Source organism: Asterias amurensis, chromosome 21 (assembly GCF_032118995.1).
Source record: "Asterias amurensis chromosome 21, ASM3211899v1".
In the NCBI taxonomy this organism is placed as follows: domain Eukaryota; kingdom Metazoa; phylum Echinodermata; class Asteroidea; order Forcipulatida; family Asteriidae; genus Asterias; species Asterias amurensis.
Genome location: NC_092668.1, coordinates 14,149,088 through 14,173,119, shown reverse-complemented (window position 1 = coordinate 14,173,119; position 24,032 = coordinate 14,149,088). Strand labels below are relative to the sequence as shown.

Below are 24,032 nucleotides of genomic sequence, written 5' to 3'. Positions count from 1 at the left end.
AACAAAATCTAAGAACATTCTTTAATATTAGGCCAATTTTCTCACAGGGTGTTTAATGAATTATTTCCTGAAAACCAAAAGATCAAAACGTTTATAAATCCTTTTTTTCCAACGACTGTGCATTTGATTCCACTAGTAACTGAAACTGTTTGGAGACTTAAATCATGGCTGACGTAGTGCAACGACTGTCGTGCAGCGCGCAAAATTATCATTACCTACAAAACTTCTACAGCCGCAGAATGTTGCCTTTGATGACCTTTAACTCTAATGACCCAAATCTCATTCGAATGCAATGTTGATTACATTAAAAAACTAATATCTCAATCACCCAAGCCTATTGGGTTATGTTTAATGCGCTAAAAGTAAATCTTTACTTCATCGTTTCCCAAATACACACACATAATTTGATAAATATTGACAATTTATAATCAAAATGTATCAAATAATTATTAAATAACTGATAAATGGCTACAAAATTAAACCCCCAAAACTCGTTCTTAACTTCACTCTCTCGTAACATTAGTTAATAATGATTTATAAAAAGAAAATTCACATCTATTTAAATTTCAAGACAATAACTTTTACAAAGTTTTCTCATCTTCAGAATATTTTCTGTATATAACTCTTTTTTTTTGCAAAGGCGCAAAAGAAATTTGCAAAGGACTAAAATATCCAACCAATTATAATTAGCCTAATATTTTAGAGTTGTTTGACAAATGCTAGCCTTTGCGATAACACTAAATACCCCTTGTTGGTTACACTATGACAGAAAGGGACATCCTTTGGTTGTGACCCCATAAAAACACTTAGTGTAATTTTTATCCGAAAGCTTACTTGTTAAAAAGACTGTAATGGTAGTAAGCATTCTGCAAAATTATTTTGTCTAAAGTGTGCCCATCGATTAGAAGAAAAAAGTTTGTTAAAAAAAAGTTTGTTTAATGGCGACTTGTGCAAATTTATATTGCCCCAGTGTCGATTTGTGAAGGCTGCCGAAATTGGGTCAAAAGTCAACAAAGTTTGCCATGTCTTGGCATTTAGTAATGATGATAAGGAAATGAAAGGTCTCTGAAGTAGAAAACTTTGAAAGTCTCCAATTTAAATAAATGTCAGTAGTGAGTCAAGAATTTCTTGTTGAACATTAAAAATGTTTTGAGTCCCTGAAACGAAACAATTAGCTTGAAAACAGCCTTTTCTTAATTGTTGTAGTTGGTATATTTTACTCAAAAGTGTTTTTAGCGACTACAAATACTATGATTTGAAACTTTCTTAGCGAACTTAAATCCAAGCACTTTCATCTACTGCGAGGGAACAAGGACTCTGTATTTTTCGAAAACCTACACATAGGTCCGCCAACTAGCAGACGAAAAAATGTATTTACTCACACAATTTTGTTTATTTTTTCCTAATTGCAGATTCCTCACAACCTGCAAGAAATACTGATATTAAATAGCATTAACGATCATGGATATTTATATATATATATCTATAAAAACAACATAAAGTCACTTAAAGTTGTGCCAATTACATTACATGTACTGTACAAGTGTACGTGGATTTTGTTGAGCTTTTTTTTATAACTGGGTATATTTGGGCGCATGAGGGCAGTATTTCCATACCCTGAACAGTCACAGTCACATTAAAAGTGGGTCACATTATTTCACTTCGAAGCCGACAAACAATTCCACAATTCAACTTTTGATTTTCCTTTTTCTAGTGGCCCTCCAATGCTGCTGGACATTTTATACAGATAGAGGGCGCTATTTCCTTTTTGCTGGAATTCCAGATTTGGATGTGACAAACATTACAGCTAGACAATAACCATTCAGCAGACATCTTGAATGTTCACATACATGTCTATGAAACCTGAAGTGAGGCTCGTGTCCACTCACTAAACTGGTACCTGTTAGCTGGTTACCATTGATCACTATGTTGTCTAATGAGAGGTCTAAGAGAGTTTTTGAACCGCTAGGGATTGATTTCGCCCCTTTTTCAAAAAAGTTTCTTAATCAAAGAACAATCCACAGGGCACAGAGGCAATTTTTTTTAAACCCCACCCACATAATGTTTTGTCCCTTTCATATCAACTTTCTTTTATTTCAGGGTAAAAATACTTATGCAAAAGCATAACACTTTCAAGTATTTTTTGTCTTTTTCTACTCTAATACCACAATTACCAAGAACCCTCTTCTTCTTTTCTGGAAAAATTTAAAGCGAGATCCATAAAGTTGCAAATGACCTCCAGGAACATAGACTTGCCCAGTGTTTCATGAACTCAAAGACCATCAAAGCACATTAATGGTTTATCTTTACACGTCACACAATATGCCACTCACTTGAACTAAAATGCCAGCATGGAAGTTGGTGTTCGACATCGTATTCCCAACTCAAAAAAAATCTAACCCAAATAACTGCATCACATACAATTTTACTTCAACCCTCTTTCACAAAGAGTCCTTCCGTTTTCACATCGAATTTGATACTAATGAGCACCATCCATTCAAAGGTCAATATTTAAATTAGGAGGTCATTATGCAAATGACCTCTTGATGTCAGTGACGTTCTGTGGAATAACCATGTCCTTTACTTATGTTTTTGTGTTTCTTTCGTTCGCTACGAGGATGTTAGGAGAGGTGGCATGCATAAGCGGCTAGTGCGCACCGTGTGCGTTGTACATACTGTTGGACGCACCGTGTGATGCATTGTGGGTCGCACCATGTGACGGGCCTGTCGACATCCCGGCTGACGCCACCGCTATTGCGATATCAAGTTCTCCACCGCAGTCTTCCATGGCTGTGAAAGAGAATCAGAACATCATTTACTCAATTATTAATCACTCAACGACTTTCCAACCAAAGACAAAGCTACTCAACGACAACAAAAATTCAAATTTCCAACAGTTTACAAAATCAAATAATCATCGCAATGGAATCAACTTTTTAAAAATCCATTTAATAACCCAAAATGGGGATTAAATGAGAGAGTGGTAGGTTAAAATGGCTGGGTTAACAACAGTTTGGAGTCAGCCATCTAACAAGCAATTTTTGGCTAAGCAAAAAGAAGCAGGATACCAGTCATAAATTGTACATGCGACATGGTACTTTGGCTGGTAACCTTATTCTGGTGTTAAGCGTAATTGCTTATGTGCTGAGCTACTCTTTGTGCTTAAAGGAACACGTTGCCTTGGATCAGTCGAGTTGGTCTTTGAAAAGCATGTGTAACCGTTTGTTATGAAATGCACATGGGTAAAAAGATGTTGTAAAAGTAGAATACAATGATCCACACAAACATGCCTCGAAATTGCACGGTTTTCCTTTCACCTCGTCGACAAACACGGTCGGCCATTTATGGGAGTCAAATTTTTGACTCCCATAAATGGCCGACCGTGTTAGTTCGCACAGTAAAAGGAAAACCACGCAATTACAAGGCAAATATGTGTGGATCATTGTATTCTACTTTTAAAACATCTTTCCAACCAGATGCATTTTATAACAAACGGTTTACGAACGCTTTGTATAGACCAACTCGTCTGATCCAAGGCAACGTGTTCCTTTAAGCAGCTCGTTTAAATTAAAATAAAGAAATGAAGATGAATACTTACAATCTGTTTGTCTGCAATTGCCTAAGCCCACGTACACTCCTGTGCTGATCATAAATGACATCACTTCTTGGTATATATGGGCTAAAAGTACAAAGAAAAACAGGATTTTATTTTATAACATTTCCCCAGCTGGTGCTAATTGCGGTAAAAGATAAAAAACTAGAACTTTAAGTAAGAATGATTGAGCGTGTAATCAGGCTTTTTGCTTTGGTTTGATACACTCTTGCTTTGGTGATATGTAGAAAAAGAGCCATTCCAAGTACTGGATATATTTTAGAAATTCCTGCCTGGTGCATGTTTCCCTCCATCCAACAATCTAGACTGTTGGAAGAGAAATATCATTTCATACCTTTAGCTCCCCTGAGCTATTTTCATCTTTAATCATTTTCTTCTCGAATCCCCTATACTAACCAAGAGTGGCTTTAAGCCTTGTTTGGGCAAACTTGCATGAACAAACACACTTTGCCTGTTCTTAAGGGCGTTTCCAAGGGCAACCAAAGCTTCACCTTATGCAAATGAGGTGATACAGAGAAGGTCAAAGTTGACATACCTTTCCATTGCTCTACTGTGTGTTCTCTCTCATCTATTGTGTGGTCATACGTGATTGGTGCAGGCTTTGAGAAAAAAATGGATAACATCTCATTATTTAAAATATGTGTTTGAACTGAATAGCTAGGTTACAAGGGGTAATGTTAACAGGCAAGATCGGCGAGGACTTAAGGTCGCGTCAAGTGTTCTTATGAGTCCTCACAGAAAAGTTAATTTCACATAGTGCTTTGGTTGGTCAATTTACATGTAATGGGTAAAACTCACTTGAACATTCATTAACCCAATCGAAAATGTAACATCTATTAACATTTTACATGGTGGGTAACCTTTTCTTTCTGTTAAGCAGAATGTTCCTGTGCTGAGCAAAGTTTGGTGTTCAAGCTGCTCTAAGAAATTACTGATAGATTTTGAAAACAGTTAATGTTAAAAGTTGTTTGGATACGTACCCCTTCTACTTCAGCTGGGTCATACCATACATTGATGTAGGGGTGTTCCAGTGCTTCATCAACAGATATCCTTTCAACTGGATCTACCACTAACATCTTTGACAGAAGTTTCCTTGCCATGGTAGCTGTAAGAAACAGGGAGAAAAAAAAAAGTTCACAGTCAACCCTCCTACGGTCAGACTGTTCATAATTATTCACATTGTTTTGAATGATAGATAAACAATGTCAGCCTGCATTACGATATCTTGAGGTGAATCCATCCACAGTCAACCCTCCTACTGTCTGACCATTCAATATCATCCACTGTGGTTTTATGCACTGAATGCGCTGAATGCAGTACACAGTCAACCCTTCTACTTTCTGACAATTAGTTTTTTAACTTTTCCCGCCCTGCAAAGCTTCCTTAAAATCCTACTAAACAGGACGAAGGTTTACCGTTTAATTTCTGTGGCTCCGTTAAGCTCTGCTCCCTTTGAAATAGGTCATTAGGGAAGAGGGACTCAAAGGCGTGCCCCTGGTACTTAGGCCTGTTCTCCACGTAAGTACGGACAGTCGGCTGTAGACGCTGCATGAATTTCTGCGACGGGCTGCCGAGAAGTTGGATAATCTTATTCCATTGGTCGATGTCTGAATCGAAATGAGGTTAAGGAAGAAAATGGAACACGGATCGAGCGACCCTACAGATCATGTGATACAATGAGTCATGGCTTGGCTACATAATGAGGTCACAAGCTTAAACAGCGCCCCTTATTGAGATCAAAGGAAGACATATATGAATGGCTGAGAGTTATGCGTGGCGCATACAGTATGGTCTTTTTCCTTTTTTTTTGTTTTACCTCAGAGGTGGGGGCAAATTCTTGAAATCAAATACATGTAGTTGCATGAGCCTATGTTTCAAACATATTCAAACATTTAAAACTAAACTACTACTGAATTACTTATTCACAAACAGCGCCCTCTGTTGGCTAATCCACAGCTGCAGTGCAACTCAATAATACAACCTCAAACAATGATCTTTTTAACAGTTTTTGTTAGGATACGATCCATTCCTGGGAACATGACTTGTCCTCTGATCATCTCACCAAATATACATCCAATAGACCAAATATCAACTGAAAAAAACAAAGGAAGAGAAAAAGACACTCATATTAAAAACTTGCATTCCTGGAACTTAACGATCCACTTTCTCTGCACAGGTTGTACAGCAACATTTTGGGCGCCATTTTGGTAAGCAAGAACCTTTGACGTTGCCCGAGCATAAGGCGAGAAGAACATGGTAAGCTAATACTCCAATGATCAGTAATTCAATGCAATCAGATTTACTTTAACTACTGCCTGATCATATAAAAGCTGTAAGCAAAAACTGGCAGGGTACCAGTCAAAGGCCATTCAAAAATATACAATTTTGGGTGGTAACCACTATCGCTTGTTCGCTTCACAGATTTCTCTGTGCTTAATGAGTTTGATTTCTGAGCAGGTCACAACGGACACAATCACTAAAAACAATGGTTTAACATGGTTTTTACACTCATAAAAAAAAAACGGACTGAAGAACATTTTTAATCTTGCCATGGAGTGCAGCGACCTTGTATGACCCGTAAATCAACCCAGGTGGGAAGGAGACGGCGAATTACAGCCCAGCTTTGGATAAGTTCCGTTTCGCATTACGACCCACCAACACGGATTAAACCACTTGGGGTTGGGGGGAATAAGCCACCCAGCGACAAACCCTGCCAAGCTATTACAGCCGGGCACGTCTCTGGAAGGAAAACGTCTACAGTTCCAAGGAAAACAGAACTAGGCGCTTTCCCAACGTGATAACAATCTGGGCTGAACGCTCTTGTCTCTTACACGGGCGGGGTAAATGTTGGGGATATTTGTTACAACTGGACTGTAAGCTCCCGGAACTAAATGATAATAATCTAGGCTGAGATTTTTTTTTTTCAAGGGGGAGGGGAGGTGTTCTGTTCCTCTTGAGTTTGGAAGCATCATGCTTCCCAACCAGATGGTTTTCATGAGACGACTTGGCTTTCTAGACAGGGTGAAAGATGGAAGAGATAGGCGCTGAACTTATCACCTCATTTTTTAAAGGGGAGTAAAAAAGCAGAATGACTTGCAAAAAAAAAAGGTTTCCCAACAAAATGTTCTTTCCCCAAAGCCTTTCGAAAGCTCATCGTGACAAGTTTAAAATGGCAAAGAAATATTTATAGAGTTTTTAACTTTAGCTGTGCTATTTATTTCTGATAATGAAAGCAAGGATCCCTCGTAGGTTGGTAAGAGACAATTAAGAAGTGCTCTTGGACCCCTAGTCTTGGCCTCAGTGCCCCTTCAAAAGTTCCCATGGACTTTTAAGATTTTCCAATAGAAGGGAGGATTAGCTATTGGCCCCAGTTCTTCCCTGAGTTGATCAGAATAACAATTTTATTCTATCTTACCGTTTTCTTTGTATCCCATGCCTAAAATGACCTCCGGAGCGCGGTAATATCTAGTCACTACATACGGCGTCATCATGAATGTCGTACCAGCTGTGCGTGCCAGACCAAAGTCCAAAATCTTAAGAGAACAGTCTGACTTGACGACTATGTTGCTTGGTTTTAAATCCTGCAGAGAGAGAAAGAGCAAAAAGTTTGTACAGTCCCAATCGGTTGGTCCCCTTTTTGTAGGTCAGATACCCTGCGTACATGTAGATGTTATTATAACAGAACTGATAAGGTACCAGACTTTGGAGCAACAGGGCCCAATTGCATAAAGCTGTTAAGCAGAAAATACTGCATAGCAGATTTCTTTGCTATGCTAAGCAAAAAATGGGCGGGGCACCAGTTGCAACAGTCTAGACATCACTGAAATATGGCTGGTAACCAGTTTCTGTTCAGCAAGATTTGTCTGTGCTTAGCAAGTTTGTATACTTACAGGCTTTATGATGTGAAATAGGGGAGGGATCTACACTTACACCAAGGATTATTATACCAGCTGAATGTAAGTGATATTATTGGTAAAGGGAAGGGTTTAAGGGAGAAAGGGGAGGGGGTTACGTGGTTTGGGATGAGAGAAAGAGGAGGGAGCTACCCTTACCCTATGGATTATACCAGCTGAATGTAAGTGTTTGATACCGCACAGCATTTGATACAGGAGATACGACAGACGTTCATGGTCTAGATCCATCTGGATTACTTGGCTGAGACTGGCATCCATCAGCTCCATGACGAGGTATACGTCGGTGAATTCCTCAAATGTGTTTTGTGTTGTGAATGCATTCAGCAGACCAATAATCTGAAGGAGAGAATGAGGGAAATTAAGTGGTTTAGAATAAATTTGTTTTGTTGTAATTTTCTACCTTTGTAGTCCAAATCCTTTTAACTACTCTTTGTCATAATGAAGGATTCAGAAGCACTGGAGGCTATAGCCAAAAATAAAAAATCAATGGGTTAGGCCCACCAATCTTATCCAATTCCTTACACTAAAGCCTGGTTCATACTTCCTGCGAATGCGAATGCGAATGCGATACGAATGTTGACGTCACAAATTCGCAACGAAAAATTTGCTGCAGTTGCCCTCCGCTAAACTCACTTGCGAATATCGCTGCGAAAGGAGGGTTGTGACGTAAAATTCACGTCAATTTCGCTCAAATTCGCATTTGCATTCGCATGAAGTATGAACCGGGCTTAACATGTTGGTGTTGAATGACCATACAGTGGAGGATAGTGGAGGGTCAAGGACTGTAGGCCCAAATAACAATTACGGGCACTAGCATTCCTAGCAGACTGGGCCTACATGTATGCCTTAATGTCTTATATCTTCCTAGAAATGCCTACAGATTTGGGAAGATTTGAGATCCATTAGGGGTAGGGTTGAATGGGACTTACATTTTTATGATTGCACGTCTTCATGAGAAGGAGTTCACGGTACGCCCTCTTGGCGTGAGTGACATTCTGAAACGGTCTGCTGAGTTTCTTTATTGCCACGTTCTGCTTTGTTACTGTGTCATAGGCAGCTCTGTAGAAAGAAAAGAATAAGAACAAAGTGTTGTAGGTTAGTTATCAAATACATGTAGTTGTGTTTGTGCAAGAATAATGTACATGTAACGAAAAGTTAACAGAGAAAGAACGTAAGCAATTTATGTGCAAAATTGTGTTTCAAGACAGCTGAAGAATGAAAGGGAAAATAACAAAGTACTGTACATTAGTTATCAAAATGTTGTCTTCATGGAAGAAGCACGTACTAGATGTATTCTCCGCCTACACAGCTAGCACAGCAATTCTGCGCTTGCACAGTAAGCAAAGAATGGAGATCGTAAGCGCAGAATTTGAGTGTAAGCAGAGAGCCATGAAATTGGGCCAATTTGTGAAGTGGGAAAGTTTGCTTTTGAGGTATCCTTGGTGTCAGAGATCAGAGATAAATAATTTCTACTTACACAACAAGTCCTTGTGCCCCTGAGCCCACTGACCGAAGACTCTGGTATCGGTTAAGAACATGGAAATTTGTGTCTCCGATTTCAACTTGGTAGAACTGGCTGTGGAACTTTGCTGAGCTGCTTGTACATGAATTATTACTGCTACCAGTCTTCATAATGGAGGGGGATGACGACAATTTCTGGTTAGAATGAGCCATTCTCTAAACGGGGGAGAAAATAACGATAATATAATAGATTATATGTGATGCAACCCAGCTAAAAGAGTCAATTGTCCAAATTATCAGTAAGGAGAAACAAGCCAAAACAGGCCAACAGGGGTGAAATTTCCACAATGTATTTTTTTCGTCAATATTTTAAATGGCAAACTATAATAGTTATTTTATATGTGCAACTTCCTTCCTGATAATAACTTCCTGATGATGTAAAATGTATTGACCTAAGCAAAAATTGAGTGGGACACAGCACCAAAACTTAATGTAATTCTGCCGAGAAGCCTGTTTCCGTAATATTTTTTGTAAGCAATATATTTCTGAGCTTAGCAAGTTTTTGTGGGTTTTTTTTGTGAGTCGCCAGACACACAAGGCCTGAAGGCCACTTCACAAGGTATGGGCTACAATTAATCTTTTCTAGAGGCTTACAGGCTTCATGAAATTATAACTGAGTCTTTTAGGCTTATTTTTATCATGAGACTTACAAATTGCCTGTCGTTCATGCTACAGACGAGAACGTCTGACTAGATGATCTGTTGTTATGGTAACAGATAACTGTAAACAATCCTGGACAGATCCTGCACACGGATGAGAAACAAGAAAACAACAAAACAACGATTAAATGTTTGGTCAAAGACAACAATATCATTTAGTTTGTGACACCAGCATGACTGTATAAAACATTAAATTACATGCAGTACTCATCTAAGTCAGCTATATTTTTGTAATGTTTGAGGTTTTGAGGCAATTACAAAGCAAAATTAAAAAATTCCTAAATATAAAAAACCTTTCAGGAAGTGCTCTGGTACGTGTACAAGGTCCCACTTTTTGTGTAAATTTACCCTTTGTAAAGTACATTACTTGTGAAGCTTTCCAATGGGAGTGCCCTTTGCAAAATAACAACGGCCTTTCCCCTCTTAGAGTCCAGAATCCTCCTGAAGATGATCAGAGCATCCTGATTGAAACGTTGAGTCGTCAACCACCATTTCTTTTCAGAACCAACACTACTCAAAAGAGATTCACACAAAACCTCACCTAATTAAACTGCCACCATGCAAAGTTTCAAAACTTACTCTCAAAGATGAGATTCAAAGCCTGTTCCTCCCCAAACCATGGAAATTAAAAATACAAAGTTTCACTTACAGAAAGCCTTCTCTGGCTTACAACTGTAAACATGATTCATAGTTTTGTCCACTCACATACCCTTTTCTGTAATCTCTACATTCTTCTGACGTTGTATTTAAGCAGACACAGTATTGAGAAATCACCAACTGATAGGGGAATTCCCAGACTTTTACAAGACAACGATACATTTTGTACTTCAGTGGACCCACATAAAAACATTTATGTACAGCAGGCAGTGCATGGTACAGACATCAAACAGAAGACCACTACAGATTGATTTAGTCCAGCAATTTAGCTTAGCAAAACATTGAGACTGGACTTAATTGAGTTAGCAAAGGAATCAATGTTTGAGTAGCAAAGTAACCAATGGAGACATTCTGTGTTGCATTTGATTTGATCTGAAATGTTTTTGACAGTACAAAACAAAACATGTAGGCCTATACCCCACAGTTTTCTCCAAAAGAATACGAGCCCCCTTTTTTTTTTACTTATAAAATAAATTATTGTAAGTTCATTTTAAAATGTTTCTAAAAAAAACTACATCAGCTCATACATGAACAGTACATGTAGGCGTACATGTACATAAGAATATTGCACAAAATTGTGAACACGTACAATACATGCGGTAGGCCTATACACTGGCTGTATAGTTCAATGTGCAGTCCTATTGTTTGTCATTTGCATGGTTGTTTACCAACATATCAGACCACGCTGTGCCAGTTCACTGCATCACTACAATGTATAGTGTATGATTCAGCCATACCGTTAGTCAGTGTGTGTGTCATCTATTCAATACCATGCAATGACAAATCACACCAATCATCTTTCCAATTATTAACAGGTAAGGCCAGGTGGGGAAGAAAAATATCAATATTTTTAGTGAAGCCATTTTTTACGTACAAATTTCTCTTTTTAAAATTCGAGTTGCACCGATTTTTTTCATACAAAACGACAGTATGCTCTTCATTTCAATGTACTGCTACATAATATCTTTAGCACAGTGTATATAAAATACTTTCTGTCTACTTGTTTATGATGTTAAATGATGTTTTTGAAAAGGGCAAGGGCACCAAGGTATTTTCTCCTTGGTAAGGGGCGGAGCACCCTATAAGGAAATTCTAAATTTCTACTAGTGCATTTTAAGGGCACCAAGACAATGAACATGGGGCATGGAGGCAATCGCCTCTGTTGCCTCCATGAATATAAAGAATTGGTAGAGGAACAAACATCAAACTGTTTAATTGAACTATGATTGGTAAGGAAACAAACAAAACTAATACCATTAAAAACACTAAAATACAGCATAAAAAGATTTTTATACCATATTTCTCTTTTCACCCGGATGGCCCAGTCAGTGGTAACCAATGGTCTCCCAAGGTTCCCCCAAAAAGATGGGTTTCCATCTTACATTTAAAAGAGGCAAGTTTCTATTCGCTTCCAAAGCTTAGGGCTGCCACAGACAAACAAACAAACATTGTTCCTGTTTGAATACATTCAATGTGGTTTCACAACAGAAAATTTGAATCCTCAATGCTAACTGATAGTCCACAGCCCAGGGATATATTCCTATATGACTTCCGGTGCGGTACCTTTTATATTGTATGTTTATTCAGAAGTTGCTCCCCCCAAGAAAGTGAAACACTAGCCTGGCCCCTGATATGGAATGAGCATTGATGGGTAACACAATACAGGTGTATGTTTTACAGACTTATCACTCAGTCAGCCAGTAGTAAATGTCCGCCCACGCATGTTTCCACAAACGGTCATTTAACTATTAACACTAACAGACTAGTCGAATGTCAAGTTTCTCTGGTACAGTAGTTGAATCGGTATCCACTCTGACACCGCAATTGTCAGTGCCACTGGATTTGATTCAGGCAAGAGACTAGAAATATTTAACACAAGATGGGAACAATTAAAAATGTCATACTGTTTTGAAGACATTCTGTTCAAAGCATGTTGTCAGTTTGGGCTAGGTTTTGATCTTCTTTTCAACCTTACAAACAGACAAATAATAAAACCATCCTTGAATTTCGTTCTTGAAGGGGCACTTCTATATTTAGGAAAATGTATATATTCAAGCTTTCTGCAAAGGGCACCACAGCAAAAGCACAGGGCACCAAGGCAATTGCAGTGGGTGTTGTGTGTTATTTCAAAGGCCTGTGTGTTTGCCATGAGGTTACTGTAAAGAAAGTTTTGATGTCAAAGATCTCAACATATTATGAGTCACTGGTTTATTTTTACATGGTGAGTTACCACAAACTCCACCAACTAATGGTGAATCACTAGTCAGTTTGTGTGTACTTTTGTACGTCACGATCCCCGTGTGCAATTAATATTCAGCAATAACAGACAGCAAAATGGGACCAGACTTTTATACCCTTTGGGCCCCATTGTGGTTAATGTCATATCGGATTGAAGATGGACACAAAAAGAGACCACTTAGAGCATTGTGGATATAAGGAAATTTAGTTTAATATCAGTGGCAATTTTTTTCCACGTTTGATTGGTTTGAAAGATTAAGAGAGAAAGACAACACAGATCATTGGGGAAATAAGGACATTTACTAGTGGAATTTTTTCCATGTTTGATTAGCTTGAAAGATGGAGAGATAACAAGGCCACACAGAACAGTGTGGAAATAAAGCCAACATTTTTAACACATAAATTGATTTTTTTATATAATTGGCATCTTTTCCAGGTATTTGTAACAATCCCCATTATACTCCTCCACCAGATCCTGTCTGGGTATTAATCCCTAAAATCCCTTATCTACAGATTAGCCTCTTATGTACACTGTATACAGTGGTGAGGCTTAATCTATTATGAAGCAGACAGTACAGTGTAGGACCATGGTTGGAGGGTGGTTTTGAACAAACATGAAGGAAGGAAGGGTCAAGCATTGAGACGGTTTTTCAAGCAACTACTTTAATAAATAAGAAGATAGCATTAATTAGCTGTTGCAAATTGATTTCAAATCAAAAGGACCACTCTAGTAGGTAAAAATGATAGTGGCCAGATGTTTCCAGCCTAGCTTTTAACCTGACAACATGAAGTGACTAACATGTTTTGTTCTGATTGTTTTTACAAAACTAATTAAATTGACCCCCTCAGCACATCAGATAAAAAGCAGTTGATATTTCCATAATGGAATTCAACGGCTTATTAAATTCTGTCACTAAACAACCCCCCCCCCCCTCTCCCAGCGTGGTCTGATCCAAGCTCGGTTGTTTCCCAACCACGGCGACCTTTTCCAAAGATGCACGAGGCAGGAAAAGGAGAAGACGCTCTCGGAGTAATTTAAGAGTATATTTGCCAAACACACAGACGGTTTCCACTGCGGGCGATGAGGCTTGTTTGATTACGAGACATGAATGGTTTCATTTCTGACAGTGTTATACATGTCATGCCCCCCCTTTACTGTCCAACGCAGACTGTGTGTTGAGATATGCCACATTGTTGTTTGCTTGATTTGTAACTTTAAGGGGGTTGGGTGGGTGGGAGGGGGTTATTAAAAGTTAAATCAAGCTCGTAGGTAATACCAGGAAGAAATGGTTTGACAACCCTCCATGGTACAATCATGGAAGGACTAATCAGAGCAGTTTTCCCGTCTTGTTCACCAGAGTGGGCCCCCCTGAACTGTTTGATGCACATTCTCTGCGTCTAGATGTGACAGTGTTTGGTTTTTACTGTCAGCCACAGGGGTGTCTGGGTGTCGTTCAGACACCTTGTTTTTCTATTCACCGTTGGGTTGGCAAATTTAGACACCTTATTTCAAACTCTGCTTAAAAATACTGACCCAGGTGTCGTTATTGCATCATTGAATGGCCTAGACAGCATTGCTATGCGAAATTTGAGTAACTCTGTCTTATCCACCATTTATCGGTGGGCCCCCCTGAAAGATGGCAAAATGTTCATGCAAGACGATCTCGTCTTATTCACCACAGTGGGCCCCTTGAAAGATAGTAAAATATTTGAGTGCCTTCTTTTTCACTGTAGTGGACCCCCTGACCTGTCTAAACCCCAATCTCCACATATGTATCTTGATTTGAGAGGATTGTGTGTAATCTTAAAAGTGATCATTACATTTAATTGGTTGGTTGATTGAGACAGAATTCTTCCTGTTGTTTTCACCCGTGCAATCTGCTTCGGCTTGAGACAATGTGTGGATGATGCTTGGCTTATTTAAAGACAGTGGACACTATTGGTAATTGTCAAAGACCAGTCTTCTCACTTGATGTATCTCAACATATGCATAAAAAAACAAACCTGTGAAAATTTGAGCTCAATTGGTCGTCGGAGTTGCGAGATAACTATGAAAGAAAAAAACACCCTTGTCACACGAAGTTGTGTGCTTTCTGATGCTTGATTTCGAGACCTCAAGTTCTAAACAAGGTCTCGAAATCAAATTCGTGGAAAATCACTTCTTTCTCGAAAACTACGTCACTTCAGAGGGAGCGGTTTCTCACAATGTTTTATACTATCAACAGCTCCCCATTACTCGTTACCAAATGAGGTTTTAAGCTAATAATTGTTTTGAGTAATTACCCCTACGGCGCTATACGATCTTTGGTAACTACCAATAGTGTACACTGCCTTTAAAGGGAGGGTATACCTTTTGTAATTACTCCATAAAATAAAGACCATAAAAATGTCTTGGTAAAGAGCATTTGAGAGCTGTTGATATTATAAAACATTGTTAGAAATGACACCCTTCACTAGTCTGCAAAGAGCATCAAAGGCACACTGGAAACTAATTACTCAAAATAATTGTTAGCATTAAAACTTACTTGGTAACCAGCAATGGAGAGATGTTGATAGTAAAAAACATTGTGAGAAACGGCTACATGAGTGTATCTCTGAGGTAACTTAGTTTTTGAGAAATAGATAATTTCTCACTCAAATATTAAAAGACTTTAGGGATTAGGAAGAACATAAATTTGTGAAACAAGAGTGCTTTTTCTTTCATTCTTGCAACTTCGGTGACAAATTCAGTCAACTATTTTTCACAGATTTCTTATTTGATACATAATGTTGGGATACACCAAGTAAGAATAGTGGTCTTTGACCACCGAGTCCGGTGTCTTTACAGGTGGCCTTTAAGTATATTCAGTTGTACAAATCAATAGTTGACTATGCAAATCAGCCCTGGGTATTGGCTGGAACCGAGTCAATCCGGAGCCAGTCTTTTCCTCTACAATCCGTTTCCTTCTGATTTCCTTGTTAAGGCCCAATTTGAAGGATAAATGTGGTTTCACCACACAAATACTCCCATACTTAACCATGCAATGTACTTTGTACAACACAATGACCATGGGAATGGGAAATATTGTACGTATACAAAGAATCAATCCTAGCGTTTAACCTGTGTATGTCTGCAAAGTGCAAATCTGATTTTTTTTCCAGGGTCTTTTGTCCGCAGGGTCCCTCTTCTGTGTTAAGTAGTTTTTCCTCGGATAGGATCCTGTCATTGTTTGACAGATGTTCCTACATTAATGCCACCATATTGGTCATGCACCCTATGTGCAACTCACAATAACGAAACCCGATTTCTGATTAAACCAATTGGGGATCAGTCTATTTTGTACTTCTTGCCTTGGTGGCTACACCATGACGTAGGTCAAATTGAAAGGGTATTTTGGCTGGTAGTATACAGTTAAGCATATACAGATTTGTTGTGCTTAGCAAGTTTATGTGCTTAAGCAACCAGTTTGTGCATCTATAGTTTTACATTTTCAGTAATATTATGCAAGTGTGTTAAGATTAGTTTTTTTTATGAGTGTAAGGTTGAATGAATATTAATTTAATTTGTTTACATTTTTTATGTAATTCATTATGTGCCAGCAAATAAGAAGTAAAATTGTACAAACATCCAGCAAAAATATAATTCAAAACAATTATCATAACAAAACCATTGCACGAAAAAGTAAATAAATACTGCATCTAGGATTCGACCTCACTCAATACAAACTATAAATAATATGTATTGTGTACAATTATATAATTTCCATTATGTCATTTTGTCCATTATGTAACCTTGTAATTAAAAACCCATCTTTGCTTAGAGTTGTAATAATGGATTTTCACACATGAGTGCTTCTTGCATTAATTTCTACCAATCCTATTGTTGTTTGATTGTGAATGATAATACTGAAGCAATCTTTAGTATGTTTGTGCACAGCTTGATGTTTTGTTATTGTAATGAACCAATTCACTGGGGATGGAAAATCCCGAAGGACAACTGGCCAGAGTCCAATAATTTAAGGCAGGGATCACTTTTAACAGTGGTCCTTTAGCCAACTGCTAGTTTCAACACCTCAGGATCAGTCAAAATACACTCCAAGTGGTCCAGCTGGCTAGTAAAGTGTTTGAATCCCTAATTATGAAGTATGGACTAATTTCTGGTGTATTCTGATTTACGAGACATGTGGTCTAACAGAAATTTTTCTTGACATTTGAGCCCTTAAGAAAGTTATCGCCTTTACAAATTCCCAAATTAGTTACAATTGCTTATTTCAATTACCGGCTCGACGCAAAAAAATAAATAATAATAATACATGAAATGACAAAAAAATCCTCACAAAACATGATTCTTATTGATTTGAATAAAGCATGACCACAGGTTGGTGTTGTATCATTTTCAATATACAGTATTCTCGAAAATCAGTTTGATCATGTCCATGGTTTGATTTACTTAAAAACTCCTCCCAAAACATTGATGTCCGTTTTACTTTGTCTTCCAACTCGTCCATTCTCCTGTATACAAATGTACGACTACACACAGTTTATTTACCCACACTTCAAAATGGCACGTCAGTCCACCCAGCTTATTCTCCGCATTGCATTATGCGTGGAAGGAGACGAGCAAAAACTATAAATATGCAGAGTGCGTACGCCGTGGCGCATATTTGTGGTCGGGCAATGCATTAGGCAGCTTGGTCAATTTCCTCTAGCCTGCACACATAAGACGAGAGAGGCTAGCTGGGAAGCGAGTCGGGTAATTTCAATAATTTCATCTATCAGTCAGACTCACGCTCAGTAAACACAGAGGTTTTTCAATCTGGACAAAATATTCTCTGTGTGGGTCGTTACAATTAGTTACAATGTCTGTAGTATTTTATGGAATATAATTTTGTTTAGCCTTACACACCGATGTGTTCTGAGCATTGCACTTTCCTGAAGTCTGTGCAAAAAATAATAAATCCAGAGGCAAATCACTCAGGTGGGAAATTCTTTTTGACAGAATCGCAGAATCAAACCTTGCAAGTGTTAGGGAACAACACATATATACTTTGTGTAACCTGTGAACTTGTGTGTTACAGAATGTGTACGATCATAATGGAATGAAAAATAATAACAGTAACACAAATTCTAGTCATTGTAAAATATATATTGGTCTTACTAATACATACTAGTAAATATTTTGAATTACAAGCCTGCGGATTTGTGGTTTTACTCCCAAATCAAAAAGTAAAAACTGCCTTGCCCAAAAAACAATAGTCCGCTGTTGCCTCAGTATTTTCTGCAAAGTTCAACTGTTTGAACGTGAGTGTTGCTTCCGGTCCTATACAAGCTTCCCATGGAAATACATTTTGTAGACTTTCGGAGTGTGACATAGTAACCAAAACACCCAGACATTAATTCAATACAAACAGCCAGGATGGCCGATTTTTTTTGTCCAGGATACGATCAGCCGTACCTTGACACTTGAAATCTGCATATTTGTTGGTTTTGTTACGTCGTCAATTGACATCGCATCAAGTTGTAAACATATCCAGGATGCATGCTACTTAAAATGTACCATCCCAATAATCTGCGTGTTTTTTAGTTTTGTTAAGGACGTCGTCAAGAACACTTGTGCGAAATGCATGATGAAGTACAGGAATATGATTTAACCATACTACAAAATATCCAAATGCATGCTTGTTTTATGAGCACCAATGGTCATGGTCATCCATGGTCAAGCTGCCTGTAATAGACTGCAGGTCTTGCAATCGCAAGGTTGTGATTTGCCAATCCTACCAAGCTAACTGCTGAGTGCTGATTTCACAATGACTAGAATAAGTATTGCCTTCTATTGTAGTTACAGAATCTATACTTGCTAAGACTTTTCATGCATTGCTATTATGATAATGTTGCTGATATTTCTGAGGGGAACAAATAATAAATAATCCGACTATTGTAGGAAGAATATCATTCTTTAGTCACCGTGTAAAAATTGTGCACAAAAATACTTAATGGCCTGACGTTCGAACCAACATGTACATGTAGTAGAGTCTTTCTCGAGGGCTACCAAATTTCTGTTCGTTTTTCATAAAACCAAAAAATGTCTTGGATGATTATGCGAATCGTCAATTTGGAGCGATCCTCTACAATATCTTGTTACTCTTGTAATTGTGCGCATACAGGATTTTCAAAGGCCAGTAGGATAAGATAGTTAGGCAAACGTCTAATGGCACTCTAATGCATCCTACTAGCCAGTCCACTTTTATAGCCTGCAATTAGAAGCGGAACCCAATACGTGGGTCAATCTGCCTCAATGGGTAATTGGGAAAAAACACATCCTGTGATGTGTACAAAATAGACACTTGTTTGTTTGTCCGCATGGTAAATCAACAACTTCTCTTTGGTTAGTGTTTTGTTTTAGCAAAGTCACCTTTGTTTTGTGCTAAAAATTATTAAAAAACATCTGTAGTAAACTTGCTCCCCCCTATTGGTTTTGTACTAAAAACAAAGACAAAATGTAGAACAATTGTTTAAAAAAAGACGAGCCTCGTCCATTCCATGGCCTTTCTGGCAGGCAAGATATGACACTCATAACACTGGTCATATGGGAAATTTTAAATTTTGAGTCACAATTTCAACATCAGTTCATGAGTTAAATGGGTAAATACACATAATAATAGACTGTTGCATGAGCAGCAGTCTACTAAACGCTTTATGAAGCAACCGTGAAACAGTCGTGAAATCGCCCAACCCTGAACCTACATCTGATTTGCGGCACATAAATATAAATCCATGTTTGCAAGCTCAATGATGCCGAACAAGAATTGTATGAGGTACATCAATCATTATACGTGCACACAAGAGTTTAAATACAACATTGGCTGGACAGTTGATATTAGCTTCCCTCGGTATTAGAAGTTGACAAATTGCAAAAGAGTGTCGTGGGAACTAGTAAGTCAATTTCCAATAGCTCAAGAAAATACTTGAACACCGACTGTCCACTCAACCACATTATTATAATGTACACATCACAGCACAATATTTAATTCTAAAATTAGTCTTTCATTTCGGCACCCACCTGGTTTAAGTTCGAAACCCGACCGCCAAACTCCGCCCGGCACAATGTATGTTTCCCAGTGTTCTGAAGCCTCCCGACACCACCACTCAAGTCCACTCCGTGAGCCAAAAACCTTTTGAACAATCCGCGGACCCCTTCGGTAATTTAAACAGTGGTGCCGGCAGACAACCGGTACCCCTTCCAAACACTGGTAACCATGAGTTACCCTTGTCGCAGTCTTAACCCCTGCAGTAAGTGTTACACCCATGCTCCCCTCCACCTTAAAAGAGTTGAGGCCAAGTGTTAGGCTCCTTCCTAACAGAATTACCCGACAGGAAATTATTTTAAGTCAAGGGGAAGGAGGGGAGATTTGGAACTAACCCGTAGGATGTGGGTCTTGTGATGCATTGGGGAAGGTGGGGGGAAGTCGTTCAGGAACGGTAAAGAAGATGTCATTCGATCGGCTCTGGAGTCAATTTGACACAACTAGGCCTAGACACAATCAACGCTTATCATGCCTTCAACAACTGATTCCAGCTTCCCTTTGGTGTTAAAGAAGACACAAAATGGGTGCAACACCACAGAGTTCGTGACCTCTAAGTACTTCTCCAGTCATTACTCCGTGCCCCCTTCAACGACATTTTGATTTTAGAGTGACCTTAAATACTCACAAAATATTGGCCTTGCCCTCCTCCTGACCCTAATGTGCTACCAAACATTCTTGATGTGCACATCATGTAACTTGCCCTTAAAAAATTGTGCTAGTTTGACATTTGGTTGTGGTTGCCTCTGCACACATAGGAAAATAGATTGGTTCCCGTTTGTAGTACCGGTAAGCGTGCACACTCACAAATTTGGTATTCAGGAGCTTTTTGGTGCCTTGGGGCCAATTTCATACTGCCCCTTATTGGTAAGCGTATTTCCAAGGTTACATGTACATGAAGCAAGAAAAGTAGGTGGCCAGCTTGCACATTCACCATGAATACATGTACATTACGTCAATCCATTTTCATACAGTATAAAAAGCACCGGAAGGTTAGCATGCCTATTTTGTGTGCCTTTGGTTAGCAGCGCTAAGAAATGGAAATTGCAGTAAGCAACTGGTAAGCACAAAATCGGTAGTTAAGCAGCTCTCCGAAATTAGGCTTGGGTACATTAATATATTGCAAGTGCAGCCTACATTGTACACATAGGTAGGTCATCTGGTCAAACAGCTGACCCCCTTTTACCCTGATCAAGAAGGGGAGGGGGGCAACAATCCATGTGGGTGGCTTTAGCAATTTAGGCTTAAAATCCCTGGCTGCGACAATTCAATTTACCTGAAGTCTGGCTTTGATTCGGGTTAAGCCAGGGCCGGACGGGTGGGGTTGCAGTACATTGTATCTGGCTAAGACGGGCTGTCTGACTTTGTAATGATTCCAATGTTTACCAACGAGAGATGACAATAAGCAAAATAACAATGCGGCAAGTTGGTTTTTAACTTTTGGGCCGTGCTTAGTTTTTGTTTAATATCAGGGATGTGATGTTATGTTATTTTTATTTACTTATTGTTTGTTTATTTGTTTCTTTTGATTTGAGTTTTTTTTTGGGGGGGGGGTGTTGGAGGTGAAGGAGACTGTGATTGCTGTTGTTGAACTCAATCTGTTTGTTTTTGTTTATTTTTATTTAGAGGACTCATAAATTATATTTCTTGTAAGGGGCTAGTCTCGGTTAACTCGCCAGCATGATCAGTTACATGTAGCTTGTCATTTCACTAGGCCCCCAGCTCTTTCACAAGTCCATAATTCATATTTAATAGGGATGGTTTTCAACACTGAACTAGCAAGTCTAATCACTTGGAAACTTTTGACTAGTCCTCAACTTTTTTTTTCACTAGAATTTGGCCAGCGGTCCACTGTTAGGGAGAACACCATGACCTCCGTGACCTCAGTGTAATTCCAGCTAGGCATGGAGCTGTCTGGATATATAATGCATGCTGATCTTCAATAGATTATTGAAGGTGGGAATCTCATATCAAAGGTTCCATCTTAATGAAGTACACACGTACCCCAGCCAAAGCCAACGTACGCCAGCCAACGTACGCCAGCCAACATCTTACTGGGATCAGACTTGGTGCCACACCCTAAAGTCCACCCAACCCCTCAAACTAAAGGGGGGTCCTGTCAATCATTTAGGAATCACAATAATTGGTTCTACACGTGTACAGTAGTTGCAATAATCAAAACCCTCCCATCCTCCCTGCGGTCACAGATGGAGGATTGAGGGATTGGAGGGTTACGATAATATCGCAAAGAAATTGATCCAACAAAAAACACTAGACCTTTATCATGGTGCGGCCATCTTGTTTTTCTCCCATTCAACCCAATAAACCAAACTGAGGCAGTGTGTACTTTGTGCTCATTCAACAAAATCCCACATCTGGTGAGTGGTAATAAAAAAACACTTTTCTGTTTTTGCTCAGGAAAAGAAACAAATATGAGCTTCCACCTTCAAGAAAGATGTTCCTGTCAGAAAAATGGTGAGTGATCTCATGTTTCATTTGGGGAAAATTGCAGTAATCAAACTATTTTTTCATTCATTATTTATGAATGACCAAGAAAATTTATCATATGAATACTGTAGGCTAATTGGGTTTCATGGATTTTTTAATTGAATTCCCTTCAAACAATCTCCTCTGGAGCCACAAACAAGTCAGGAATAAAAGGTCACTATCCATTTAAAGTGTAAACAGAAAGGAGTCAATTTGTAATAATTTTCTTATTTTTGAGGACAAAAAACAAATTTGAGGTTTAGCAAGACTCGACAAAGAGTCATCATTACCAGACACCTTGATTGGGCAGTGGTTGAAATTCGTTTGATTTAATTTAATGACCATCAGACCATTAAGGTCTGATGGTCAGGTGAAATTAATACAATGATGTTGGACTACGCGGGTTGGTTACGTGTCAAAGAGGGCGCTGTACAATCTTCCGGTTAAAATGTTATGAATGATATATTGATAATTTTACTAATGGTTGATAAATCTGTTATTATTTAAATTTTTATTGATTAAAAAGAGTGTCAATAATCAAAAATTATACTAAAACAATGAATTGCAGAGCTGCATTATTATGAATTAATTTTTTTTTTTTTTTTTTTTTAATTCAAATTCAATTAAAACTTATTAAAATACTTAATTTAAGAGGGCCTTACACAATTTAGTACACAGTGCACAGACACAGGGTAACACACACACAGTCAGTGAACACCGAAAGTCACAGAGTCAGTGTACACAGCTTGGACATGACATTGCATTGTGTGTGATCACTAGTATAAAATGGCCTGATGGTTTTAGCTGAATGATTGTTTGTACAAAATAAATTTGTAAATAAAAACTGCAAATTACATGAGTAAATTATTGACAATCATTGTTGAACCTAAATCAGGCAAAACAGTGTTTCATCTACAAATAATCACACAGGAACTTACCTTATAAATGAGTGGTTTACGCTTCCAGTTATCTAAAAAGCGACATATTTTTTAGAATTTTCCTTCAAAATAAAACCTCTCGACACTGACGTCAGTCGCTTAAAAAAGACGAGAGACGATTCTGCAGATTTCTCGATAAATTTCAGAAGATTAAATCCGATTTTCACATCCGATCGCCGATTTCTCTATTCGGTATTTATCCTAGAGTATTATCCATGAAATTGTGGCTTTTCAACATGGTTTCCTGCCGAATGATCCCTTATTTTTTCTAGATTTTGTGACATTCGGACACTTCGTCGGAAAAATATCGTAAATGCTAATGAATGAACTATACGGATCAGGCGTGTGGTCTACGTCATAGGTTTATGCGTACCCAATCAGTAAACTTGTACAAGTCACGTTATCACAGGATGTCAAAATATTACGATCACGTGCCTTATCTCTTGCATTGTCGCTTCAGGAAATCCGTCAAATCCTAACGGGTGAATGGTTGGCTAGTTTATTATAGCTAAAAGGGTCAGTTTATGGACAAGAGAGGGCGCTGTAACTTTTAATTAAACTGTTGGAGGAAAAACAGATTGTGGGTGTGGCCATCTGAGACTGTCAGTCTAGCCGGGCGTAACCATCTCTAAGAACACCGAACTAATCAACTTGAGATATTATGTTCGATTAAAAGTTATTTTTCAAGTACCTCAGGACTCATATATCAAGTTACAGAATGACTGAAGTCTAGTAACTCCGGCTACTGCAGATCCTGACTGAGAATTACAGAATTTAGTTTAGGCACCCACGATCGTACGCGTAACATTTTGCTTTGACCTAGTTTTTACAAGTTTGCAAATTTGAAATTGTACCCGATTTGTATTACTGCAAAACAAACCTAAAGATTGAAAATCAAATAATGAAATTCCCTTGGGTGTTTCCATGGTGGTTATTTTAGTAGA

At 38.4% G+C, this 24,032-nt stretch overlaps 1 protein-coding gene across 1 annotated transcript; it reads right to left on the bottom strand.

The window, feature by feature from the left end:
* Positions 1 to 652: 652 nt before the first annotated feature.
* Positions 653 to 23,402, bottom strand: LOC139952919 (stress-activated protein kinase JNK-like). The gene is made up of 12 exons (XM_071952235.1): positions 23,089 to 23,402; positions 9,699 to 9,791; positions 9,005 to 9,204; positions 8,457 to 8,586; positions 7,666 to 7,863; positions 7,029 to 7,194; positions 5,634 to 5,705; positions 5,029 to 5,220; positions 4,594 to 4,718; positions 4,149 to 4,212; positions 3,599 to 3,679; positions 653 to 2,790 (listed from the first exon to the last, which is right to left on the bottom strand). Exons 2-12 carry the CDS (start codon positions 9,714 to 9,716, stop codon positions 2,648 to 2,650), a joined length of 1,389 nt encoding a protein of 462 aa, XP_071808336.1. The 5' UTR covers positions 9,717 to 9,791; positions 23,089 to 23,402; the 3' UTR covers positions 653 to 2,647.
* Positions 23,403 to 24,032: the final 630 nt, after the last annotated feature.